The sequence below is a fragment of the Tachysurus fulvidraco genome, chromosome 14 (assembly GCF_022655615.1).
Source record: "Tachysurus fulvidraco isolate hzauxx_2018 chromosome 14, HZAU_PFXX_2.0, whole genome shotgun sequence".
Taxonomy (NCBI): domain Eukaryota; kingdom Metazoa; phylum Chordata; class Actinopteri; order Siluriformes; family Bagridae; genus Tachysurus; species Tachysurus fulvidraco.
This window is the reverse complement of record NC_062531.1, coordinates 18,560,477-18,572,694: the sequence shown is the minus strand read 5'-3', so window position 1 is coordinate 18,572,694 and position 12,218 is coordinate 18,560,477. Positions and strand designations below refer to the sequence as shown.

Genomic DNA, 12,218 nt, shown 5'->3' with positions numbered 1-12,218 from the left:
CTGTAATTATTGGCACTCTTTATAAAAATGAGCAAGTATATATAACGTGCGGTTATATAAAATGTAAAATTATTATTGTTATCTACCCATTACCAGCAGGCTCGGGGCACAGGACAGGGTATACCCTGGCGATATCAAACGCATATCAAATATCAAATATGTAAACTCCACACACACACTACTGTATTACCTTAGTGTTTGTCATAGTTGGAGACACTTAGACTCCTTGTATTCATAGATTTGCGCTTTTGAACTACGATCCTAAAACAAATCCATCAAGTTTACAATCTGGAGGCAGAGATAATTGCTGCTAATACACTGATGCTGTACACCATGACTATGTCTCAGTTGATTTGGATGTATGTTTGATGCCAGTGATTTATGAAAGAGCTGTTTACGGTGCTGTCTTCATTTCCTAGCAAGAGGCTTTTAGGGATTATTGTGTATGGTCTCCTTCAGGAAGACATACACAGGTACATGCTTTGATTTTGCCCTCATCTATCTACATAGCTCAGTTTCAGCTGTAGTTCCACTGAACCTCTATCAATTTCTGGTGATGCGTTAGCTTGAAGTGCTCTCAGGAAAGGCTTCTAAGGCGATATCGCCGGTGAATCGAGGTGGGGTATAACAGCGGTTTTCAAAACGTGACAAGAATGGAATGAGAAAAGATCTGAGGAATGGAAGAAACTGTGCTACTGTTCTTTGTTCTTTTTTTTTCTACTTTATCATCCTCCTCGCAGTGTAGGCAGGCAAAATGTAGCCAATTATTGGCAGATTTTCTATTATTTATTTATTTATTTATTTTTGTTTTTTATTCCCTTGTTTTTTTCTTTTTTCCCACATGCTAATGAATAGCAGGGAGATTTTGCAACCTCATTATTATACAAAATGGGATTCAGTGATATACTGTACATTAGTCGATTTCCCAGAGAGTCTTCAGTGCCATCAATAGATTTCCTAGACTTGCAAATGAAAAACAAAACAAAACTATGTTTTAGATTTTATTTGCATTTACTTAAATTATTATTTCAGTATTTTTATGAGATGGGGATGAGACTGATTGTAGTTAGAGGTAGTTAGTTTCTCTGTTAGTGTGAACGGAAGATTTAACGTGTTTCTCTTTTTTTTTTTTTCATTTTTATTAAGGATGCCAATATCATCTACATTTTAGACTGTACTGTGGCTATACTGCATTACAGAACACGTCTCTTCTCTACTGTTCGACTTCTTCTTTAGAGAGGACAGTGTATGGAATGAGTGATACAATAGAGGACAAAGAAGAAATCAAGTTTCGTCTGAGAAGATATCGCAATAGTTGTGATAAACTCTATGCATGAACAAGATCCCCAAGCATGTGTATAGCTCTATCTTACAATTTTTAAAGAGTTTGCCATGCAAGAGGCTTGGCTATGTAATATCCCTGGGTGAGGTATGAGTATTATTGCATCTCTTTCTATCTTGTTCTCTCTCTCTCTCTCTCTCTCTCTCTCTCTCTCTCTCTCTCTCTCTCTCTCTCTCTCTCTCTCTCTCTCTCTTTCTTTCTCTCTGTGCCATAATACTCCTTTTCATGCTATGGCATTTTCCAGCAGCTCTTTCCCCCCGCCTTTGTCCGTTTTCTCTTTCTCTATCCTTCCAGCCTCCTCTTCCTGCTTCTTTAGCTCTCGCTGGTATTTCGCCATGATAGCAGCATATGCACACCCGTACACAGCAGCAGCCACCATCATGAGTAACACAATTCCACACACAATGCCAGTGATGATCACTGTAGCTATGGCGTGGCGCAGGTTAATGGGTCGTGCTTTCTGCTTGGGTTCGCACTCCGGTTCCTGATCAACCGGAGCATCCAGGCTCGGGTACGGGACACCTCGAAGCAACCGCTGCTGTTTCTCCATGTGCTGAATGTTGGCAAACAAATAACTGTAGCTGGTGCTCATGCAGGTGTGGAAGAGCTCATAGGGAACGTGGCGGAGGTCACGGTCACGCATTGAGTGCGGCTCATGGCACGGAACTCCGTCCACCACGCCACCTGGAGGAGATAGGAAGATGAGAATCAAACTGCATTGTGTGGAAATAAATCTCTCCTGATTTTAACCTCCTGTTTATTATTATTCATTATATAAAACAAATATATTCTAGGATGCACTGACTGACAAGGGTTAAACTAACGGCTTCACCAGGTACAATCTTATTGTACAATGTAACAAACACGGTAAGTTCCTTTTGTACAAAAGAACTAAAACAAATACACAAAAGTCCCATTTTGTACTTGTTTTTTAGATTCACGTCTTGTGCTGAGTGGCAAAAATAGATTTGAAGTGTGAATTTGTGTGTGTATGTGACAGCTGATTCACTGCATGCCATATGTAGCTGGTTGAAAAAAATCATACACAATCTTAACAGCATAATTCGATATTCAAGATACCTTATTGCCACAGCACTACATTGCGTGATCTATGTACAAAATCATTGTACATTGTAAAATGTACAAAATCATTGTACACCGTGACAATGATTAATCAATAATTGATCAATTTATGCTGCAGAAACAGCACCATAAATTACCAGTGCAAAACAAGACAATAGATATGTTGCCACATATTTGATGCCTGGCACAGGATTTATGCAGGATGCCCTTCCTGATGAAACCCTCCCATTTTATCCAGGTTTGGGACCAGCACTGAGTGGATAGTAGGCTCATAAAACCTGTGAATATTCATAGGACCCATAATTATGGGCTCTGCCTATTCTCTTATGCACAGAGAGGATTCTGTACCTGTAGAAAGGACAAACCTAACCATAGGCTAATATCTCGGCAACAGTTTGAGCTGTCGACATAACGTTTTTTTTTTGCCATGTGCACTGGAATCTCTTCTTGCGGAGAATAAACAAAGGGAACGAAAAACGTTATAATAATTTTCAGGAAACTCCCATGCCATCAACAAAAATGCATGTAGATACTCAGGTTCAGCTTGACCCATTGAGATTTGAGCTGGGGTGGCTACATCAGTAGAAGTCTGATTGTTTACAGAGACTATTCCATAGGCAACAGTCTTGGAGTAAACTAGGCAAGGAATTCGCTGACATACGCTTAACCCCTGGGGGACCCAACCCAGTAGAAGCTTGATGGATTCCCGAAGGATTCCATTTTCGAATTTGTAAGGAAGTCCTTCCCTGGATTGCTACCCAGCCAGGGTCATCTGGAGGATGGTGCTTTGCATGTCATTCTCTGGACCTTTGGTTTAGCTAGAAAAGTGGAACGAACTGAGCATCTCCTAGCGGTGTTAACGAAGAGGTGCTCGGCTATTACCCTAGATAGATGGGCCGCTGGACCTGTTTGCAGACCCTGTTCATTTGACTCGACAAACCTTGCGGTGTTAACAAGAGTCATCCTAGATGGGACAAGGTAAGTATCCAGCCTCCCTGGGTCCACTAGGAAAGCACGCAGGGCAGTGATATGAGACTTTAGTGTCTGGGTCAGATCCCTGATTGGGAATTGAACCAAGCTATAGCGGTGAGAGCGTAGGATATCTTGCTGCCAGACAACCATGGAACAAGACAATGCATCTATGAAATTGGTATGAAATGGCGGACAAGAGATCCTATGCATACAATCCACGTGTCGTTTTCCAATGTCGTATGTAGCTTTGTTTGAATTATGGGATTGACTTTATTTTCTCTCATCGCCACAAGCAGGGTTTGATTCCAGTGCAGAGAACCACCCAAACCACTAAAAGGTTTGCTCTCAGTCCCAGTACCAACACAGAAAAAATGATAGGCTTACTCCCAAACAAGGAACAACCAAAGTGCAACAATACAGAAGTATCTTCCGTTAAGACATAAACAAACCTTTAATAGGTTTTAATAGGGTTCATACGTTCATAGTCATACAATTATAGCAAGATAGAAACTCACACTCTGACAGAGCTTATCAAAGGTGATCAGATGATCAGATCAACATATCCAACAGCACAAGTTGTTCTTGAGCTTCATAATGGCATATTAACATGTTCCTGTCTGAGCAACAAATAGTATTCCTTTTTACGGCACGTGAATCACAGCACCTACCGTAAGAGCGAGCCAGTCAACCATGTCTGCCATTGTACCTATACCATGTCAAGCATGTCAATATTGTACCTATAATCATTTTTACAGCATTGCCCAAAGAAAAAAGGTTATAATTGAGAAAATGTGAGAAAAGAAGCAAAAAAAGTATATAATGCTAGTCATAATATCTAGGAAATATAAAAGTCATCATTTTAAAGTGAAGAGAATTTGAGAACTGGCTATACTGAGGGACTGAAGAGTGGAGCAAAATAAAGCAAAACAATACAAAATATAACATTATGGCTTTTAAATTTCATGGCATCATGTAATTTGAGTAATTATTTCATGTTTCTCAATGCAATCAGAAATCTTAATTTCTTGTTCTGTGCAGAAAAGTCCTGGAAATCTTTCATTTGTAATAGGATTACAGATTATATCTTGTAGCTCCATCTGGCCATGTGCACATAGCCTCCTCTTTGTTCAAAAGGTACAGTGCCGAGACAAGCCTTTTTTCCGTACCACTATTTGCTAAAATGAACAGCAGCAGGCCCCTGATGCTTTGCTGATTTTGCTTTTTTTTTGTTTTACTCATGCCAGGGTTTGATGATTTGTCCCGATCGGCTACATCAAACTTTTAGCCTATTTCATTCTTCTGAATCCGCCAGTAATTATGGCAAATTGAGAGAAAATTGAGAAATGAAAGGAATTCAATACAAAGATTAGACAGGGAAATCAGGAAGGGTAGATATGACAGAGGGTTGATTATTTGAGAGAATGTTTTGAGGCAGTGATAACGAGATAAGAAAAGAACATTCCATGCATGAATTCTGAAGAAAATGGAGCATTAAAAGACTCAGTGAAGAAATTTTATACATGTTTCACCCTTTACAATTTACAGAATAAACTAAATACACTTTATACTATATTGTATATTTACAGATACACACACACTGAAGGTGGGATTTAAGAAGGAATTAGGAACATGTGGGAGGTTAAAAGCAAGGTGACAGATAGCATGATTGGGCCATGACCCCTAAACTCCACAATGTTCCAGGGATAATTGCATCAGTCCCAAGCCAAAAGTCTGCAATTTTAAGACCATCAAAAATAATGTGCTGCAATCTCAAAATCTCAAATCTCAAAGAATGCCTCTGCTTGAAGGCCTGATTCTACCTACAGGAATGAAAGTTTGGTACTGCGCCGACGCTGTAATCAAGTAAATAGCATCGAAAGTGGAGCAATCTTGGAAATGTCTGTTTGTACGCTAATAAAAACAGGGATTGTGCCTCATGAGCAGCTGTTACTCAAGTGCTCTGCATGCAACTGGACTGATCCAGTCCGGATAAGTATGTAGAAAATACAGAGAAGAACGATCAGATTGTATTAAAATGTGCTTTTTGTCTTTACTGAAGCAGCAGAATAATAGTAATAGTAAGTAAAGCAGTAATATTTATTTTATAAGCTTTTTACATGGGACTGCTACCAGCTGGGAATACAGCTGGTAGCTGTATGAAGGATGAAGTAAATCCCTTTAAAGATATAGTGAAGTGAAGATATATAGTGAAGATATAGTGAAACCTCACAACGTGAAGATCATCTTTTATCAATGTTCTTTTATCTAACAATGCTCTAAAGCTTTTGGGAAACTCTACACAGATCAGTACTTCAGTACAGCACTACTGAATACTCAATTCTGATTGGTCAGCATATGTGAAGTAGTTTTCTCAAACAGAGTAGTTCCAGATACTAGGTGTAATATTCTTTTTTTTTCACACACTAGATGTATTCACAGTTACATTTCAAGGTGTATTTTATGAAAGAGACAAGAGATAAAAAATAAAAAGTTTGCTGTAGTATGGAAGTGATCTTATCGGAAATAACACTATTAATTGGTTATTTTCCTATAAAAGTATGCAACAATGTTTTTTTTGCTTGTATATTCTATTTTTTGAAAGGTCAAATGTTATGCTAAATGTATTGTGTGCGTGTATGTGCACATGTCTATGTGTTTGTGTGTTTTGGCAACAATTGGAACAGCTGTCCTCATATATCTTTAGAGAAAGTTATTTGTATCAGTGCTTATTTCTGTCTGTGTGATTAGAGAGCATATTTAGCTGTGTTAATCCTTCTGGCCCGTCACGCTTCCAGAGATTTTAACCTTACGTCATAATGCCCCCATCCCCTTAACCCCCACCACCACCCATCACTTTCTATCAGACGGCTTTAGTTTCACCATTGACCTTATACATCACTCTGCAAAGGCCACTCATAGACTCAGTCACAGCAATTGTCAGTAGTTTTGAATTAGCCAGACTATGTATCAGATATTTTTCTGAATCCGGTTTCTGTCATGTTCGGTGCAATATTCTAGCTGCTGAAAGATTCTGAGGCTAATTCATGCCTTGTGTTAGGTCAGGCATCACTCAGAATGCATGAACATGAAATAGCGAAATATGGATTGCTTCTATTATTATCTGAGGCAGAAAGAACCGAGATTTGTTGCAGTCCATCTCGGTTTGATCATAAGCTCTGGATACCATGTGTGGTGTTTTACATGTTCTCCTTCTGTCTTTGAGAGTTTTCTCTGGCTCCAGGCCATAGCCATATTACATTGCCAGCAGGTGGATTGAAGACTTTAAACCACCCCTACGTGTGAAAGGGTTTGAATGAGTGTGTGTGTGTGTGTGTGTGTGTGTGTGTGTGTGTGTGTGTGTGTGTGTGTGTGTGTGTGTGTGTGTGTGTGTGTGTGTGTGTGTGTGTGTGTGTGTGTGTGTGTAAGCTGCCCTACAATAGACTGGTGTCCCAGCCAGGATATGTTCAAACCAGCAGCCTAGTGAATAGACTGAATGCGCTCTTTATCCACAGCAACCCTGACCAGGATAAAGTGCTTTCTGAAGATGATCTTGCATCATACATTAAAAAAAAGTTTAATTGTATGTTTAATAATATCATTCCATATCTTTTAAAGAAGGAGATTTTATTTCAAAATCTATAAGAGATATACTGTATGTTGCCGTAATCTGTCGTACACTGTATCCTAATTTCCTGAAAGAGCATGTGTTTTTCTCTCTCTCTCTCTCTCTCTCTCTCTCTCTCTCTCTCTCTCTCTCTCTCTCTCTCTCTCTCTCATTCTCTCTCTCTCTCTATCTCACACACACACACACACACACACACACACACACACACACACACACACACACACACACACACACACACACACACAGATACACACACACACACACACACACAGATACACACACACACACACACACACACACACACACACACACACACACACACACACACACACACACACACACACACACACACACACACACACACACACACACACACACACACACACACACACACACACTCCACTACAACATCATTACTTCATTGTACAGGTCTCTCTCTCTCTCTCTCTCTCTCTCTCTCTCTCTCTCTCACACACACACACACACACACACACACACACACACACACACACACACACACACACACACACACACATTGACTTTCATTCATGGCATATCAAGGATTGTGTTAGTGGGGTGAAATGTTGATTTAGTTGAGATGTTTGTACACCACTGGTATTCTTGAAGCTCTTTGTAGTGATCGTAATGTGTGTAAGCTAATGTGTTGTACTGTAGTTTGATCTGATTTTACCTGTGCCTCAGGCTAGCACAGAATTAGATCTGCACCAATTCCTTCTGCTGCTGTTGGAAAATAGTGCATGATTGGTGAGCGGATAACAAATATTACAAATTCAGTGCATGTTTTCTGTTAATGCAGACATGGTTAGGTGGTAAACTGCAAGATTTACATTTATGACTGTAATGTTGTAAGATCACTGTGGACGAGTTTGACGTACATTTTGAATTGCTTACAGTCATGTTGATGTATGATCAGGTGCTGTTGGTCTCCTGTTGATTTTCAGGAACCTACTTTTATACCGTATCTCATTTGATTTCTTGAGTTGATAAATTTATTATAGTCCGATACATTTACTATATACATTAATAGGAACATATGTACAAGTTCATTTATGTAGTTATCCAATCAGTCGATCATGTAGCAGCAGCACAGCGCATTAAAACATGCAGATACAGGTCAAGAGCTTCAGTTAATGTTCACATCAAACATCAGAATAAGGAATAAGTGTGATCTCTGTGACATTAACCGTGGCAAGGATGTTGGTGCCAGACAGGCTGGATTGAGTATTTCAGAAACTGCAGATCTTCTGGGATATTCATACAAAACAGTCTTTAGAGTTTACACAGGATGGTGTGAAATATATATAAAAAAAAATAATAAAAAAAGTGACAGTTCTGTGGGTGTCAATGTCCTGCTTATAAGAAATGGTCACATGGGTTTGAGCTGCCAGGAAGGAAATAGTAACTCAAGTAATCATTCTTTACAAGCTTTTTTGGTGAGCATAAAAGCATCTCAGTACTCAAAAATAATCAATCTATGAGGTGGACAGGCTACAGCACATTGGACTCCATTAATGTCAGTCAAGAACAGGTATCTAAGGCTTTATTATGCACCCAAAGCCAAGCTTTAAAAGAGTTTTTTTCAGATTTAGGATTCCTTCAGATTCCTGATCTTGGCTGACAGGAGAGGAACCTGATGTGGTCTTCTTCTGTTGTAGCCCATCCACCTCAAGGTTCAATGATTTGTGAAGTTTAGATGCTTTGTTCCTCACCACAGATGTAAAGAATGATTATATGAGTGAATATATCCTTCCTGGGAGCTCAAACAAATCTGGTCATTTTCCTTTTGTCCATTTGTCCAGGCGAACATATAAGATGATTCTCCTTTGCACATTAAACCTTTGCTGAGAAATCCTGCTTCTGTAGCCATAAGAATATAGTTGAAGTGATAATATGTATTACTTTTCCCTAGCTTCATTCTTACCTTTAAAAGTGAACGTTTCCAACCATAGCTTAAGCCCTATCATGTGACAATCGCACTTCCAGGGATTATTCGTCAGGTGCAGCACCTGTAGGCTCCCAAGGGCATCCAGATGAATGCGATCCAGCTTTGTCAGCCGGTTATAGTGCAATGAAAAGTGGGTTAGATGGTGGAAACTATCAGCTAGTGCTCCTGGCAGCCCTGCTATGTAGTTATGAGACAGGTCCAAGTGGGTTAGATTGCGTATCGAGCCCAATAACCGGCGATCCACTTCCCGGATAGAGTTGTTGGCCAGGATCAGAGTCTTTAAGGTCCTAAGCCCTAGAAGGGCACTGGGAGAAATCATAGTGATGCTGTTGTTGGCCAGATCCAGAACTCGCAGGTACGGCGTTTCCCGGAAAGACATGGAACCGATGCCTCGTATGTGGTTGTCCTGAAGGTGTAGCTCCAGAGTGTCTGGATGAAGCTTGTGCGGAATTTCATATAATCCTCGTCCTCTGCAATCCACCACTTTGGCATGACTGTCACACCAGCACTCCTTCGGGCAGGAGAAGACAGCCTGGACCAGTAACAGGGTGGACAGTGTCAGGAACAAACCTCCTAAGGGATCAAAACAGGAAAGCTGATGTTGATTCTCATGTTCTGGAGTTTAAAATGCCACCATGCATCATACACTAATTTATATGCTCTTAAACATTGTTGCAGTTTTGTTACTTAACCCATCTAAACTCTGGGTTATTAACTGGCTTGCCGCTGTCTGGGTGTAGGCCCAAAGAAAAGCTATTGCATGTCAGATCAAAATAGCATCATATATACAAATACATGTAGTTCAGAGATTTTAAACATTAACATAAGGATATTTGTAGCAGCATTTGTTGGGGCATTTTTACAGAACATTTATCAACATAAATTTATCAACAGCAATAAACAAAGTAGAATTTCTTTACTCTGGAATTAATTATACCATCCATACTAGCATTTGCCTTATGTCCATCAACCTATAGACATATTAGCTTGTGAAATCTGTAATCTATAATAGTGACTATTGGCTGACAGTCTTATCACTAACTTGCCAATGAAAGACGTAAAATGGATGTGTCTATGGTTGTTGTGTTCTTCATGGTTTATATGAAAACAACAAATGTCCCACTTTTCATGGGAAGTTGAACGTAGCATAAAGCATTCTGCATTACTCAAAATTTGCTGTTTTAGAAATTTCAATTTCAACATGTTAGTAAACAAATAACACTATTTTGGAGTCAATTGAAATGACCTACATCAGATATTTAAAAAAAAATATATGCATGGTTGTATTACTATGAAATCAGTTCAATGAAACATCCATTACTATATATCTATAAATAAATAAATAAACTACAGTTTATGAAGGATCACATGCTAGCACTTGTTTTATGGCATCAGTATGAAAGGACATGAAAACAATTACAACATATTCCTAGTGTGCATGTGTTGCTGGCTCTTTAAAATATTTTTTAGTGTATTAATAGCACGCTGTAAGAGTGCACTGTGGGTCAAATCTACACATACTGTAAGAAGCAACGTACCTAGATAAAGTTACAAGCAAGATGATAGGACACTGGTGAGATGTACGATGTGATCTGTGGTCAGTCCTACTCTGATGCTTGGAAAGAATCTTGGTGAAATTAGAGTGTGAATAAAACGACAATAATCTAGTTAGTGCTTAATAGCCGGTGTCTTCTGCTTTAAGTGCTTAATGCGAATACACCATATGTACTACTTTGTGTCAAATTTTCAGTTGCTTGTCAACAGTTTCTACTTTTTATATCCTGAGACATCAGAGGTAGATTCAATGCCAACATTTTCATGATATCTAAAAGCAACAAAAGCTCTGTCTCGCTTGTTGCTTTTGTTACACCATATTTTAGCACAAAATAGAGCGTCCTATTTACCATTTTCCTCCATACACTATGATCTGATGAAGCAGCCTTCATTTTAGCTTCATTTTCTAAAAGCATCATCCCATATTTCCCATTTACAGATGCAGTGCAGAAAATGGCATATTCAGCATCACAACACATTATGTAAAAACTCCCATTGCAGTTAGTCACAGCTTGATATGTCTAATTATAGCTCTGTGCTCTCATCCATGGGTTTGTCATAAAATGCTTTTCATACAAGTGAACTAGCACACTGAGTAAAACTCAATGCTTATGCATTAGAATGGCCGAAGAGACACTTTAGTCCTTAGTTCTTTTTCTTTTTTGCCATGTACTACATTTGCTCTTGTTGGTACTACAGATTGTAAACATTACGCTGAAAATGAAATGGATGTTAATCTTAATGGTTTTAAAGTCATGATGGTGCTATTAGCACTTACCTGTCATGGCTCCCTGACCACTCCTCCGCTTAGTGTTTCCAGGGTTAGTCCACTGTGTATGGCAATGTGGAGGTTTGAGAATGGAGCTCTCTCTCTCTCTCTCTCTCTCTCTCTCTCTCTCTCTCTCTCTCTCTCTCTCTCTCTCTCTCTCTCTCTCTCTCTCTCTGTTGCTTTCTTGATCTCTCCTTGTTTGCTTTGCTCTCTCCCTCCCTTTCTGATTTCTTCATCCACTCTAAGTACTTATCTATCTCTATCTTTCTCTCTCTATCTATCTATCTATCTATCTATCTATCTATCTATCTATCTATCTATCTATCTATCTATCTATCTATCTATCTATCTATCTATCTATCTATCTATCTATCTATCTATCGTATCATGGTGCAGAGAGTGACAGTGAGTGTACAGTGGACAGCTGTGCTCTTAAAGCCCACTGGAAAAGCGGCCAAGGCTTTCACATACCCACTGGAATAATCCTCTCCCCTGCCCCCACTGTACAAAATACCTTCACATGCCTTGCCTTGCCTTTGTTATTTCTGTTTTCTTTATCATTGCCGTACATCCAGCGTGTTCTTCCCACACAAGTCCCCAAAATACCTTCACATTCAAACTCGTTCGATCTTTATTTCTATCTCTTTTTTTGTCTCTATCTTTCCTTCTCTCTCTTTCTCACACATAGTCATGCTCACGCAGAGATGAGAGAGCTGCGATCCAGATATTTCTATCCAGCACTCGAGCTCCTATTAGCCTTTACCCTGCATTGACATCAAATTCTGATGGCAAGAAGGGAACGGACAGAACATGCCTCCAGCATCACTCTCTCTTTCTCTGTGTCTATCTTTACTTTGCCCTCCTCTCTCTCTTTATCTCTCTCTCCTAATCTCTCTCAGACAGACAC

General features: G+C 39.4%; 2 protein-coding genes across 3 annotated transcripts in view; one reads left to right on the top strand and one right to left on the bottom strand.

The window, feature by feature from the left end:
- Positions 1 to 11,665, bottom strand: part of LOC125138558 (leucine-rich repeat and transmembrane domain-containing protein 1) — a 12,410-nt gene extending 745 nt beyond the window's left edge. The window contains exons 1-3 of the mRNA XM_047800317.1: positions 11,321 to 11,665; positions 8,965 to 9,561; positions 1 to 2,026 (exon numbers count right to left, since the gene is read on the bottom strand). The exon at positions 1 to 2,026 is cut by the window's left edge and continues 745 nt beyond it. Coding sequence (XP_047656273.1) covers positions 1,566 to 2,026; positions 8,965 to 9,561; positions 11,321 to 11,327 — 1,065 coding nt within the window. The 5' untranslated portion in view covers positions 11,328 to 11,665 and the 3' untranslated portion in view covers positions 1 to 1,565. The remainder of the gene's footprint in view (positions 2,027 to 8,964; positions 9,562 to 11,320) is intronic.
- Positions 1 to 12,218, top strand: part of cacna2d3a (calcium channel, voltage-dependent, alpha 2/delta subunit 3a) — a 198,881-nt gene that overhangs the window by 150,908 nt on the left and 35,755 nt on the right. The gene's annotated exons all lie outside the window — the stretch shown is intronic.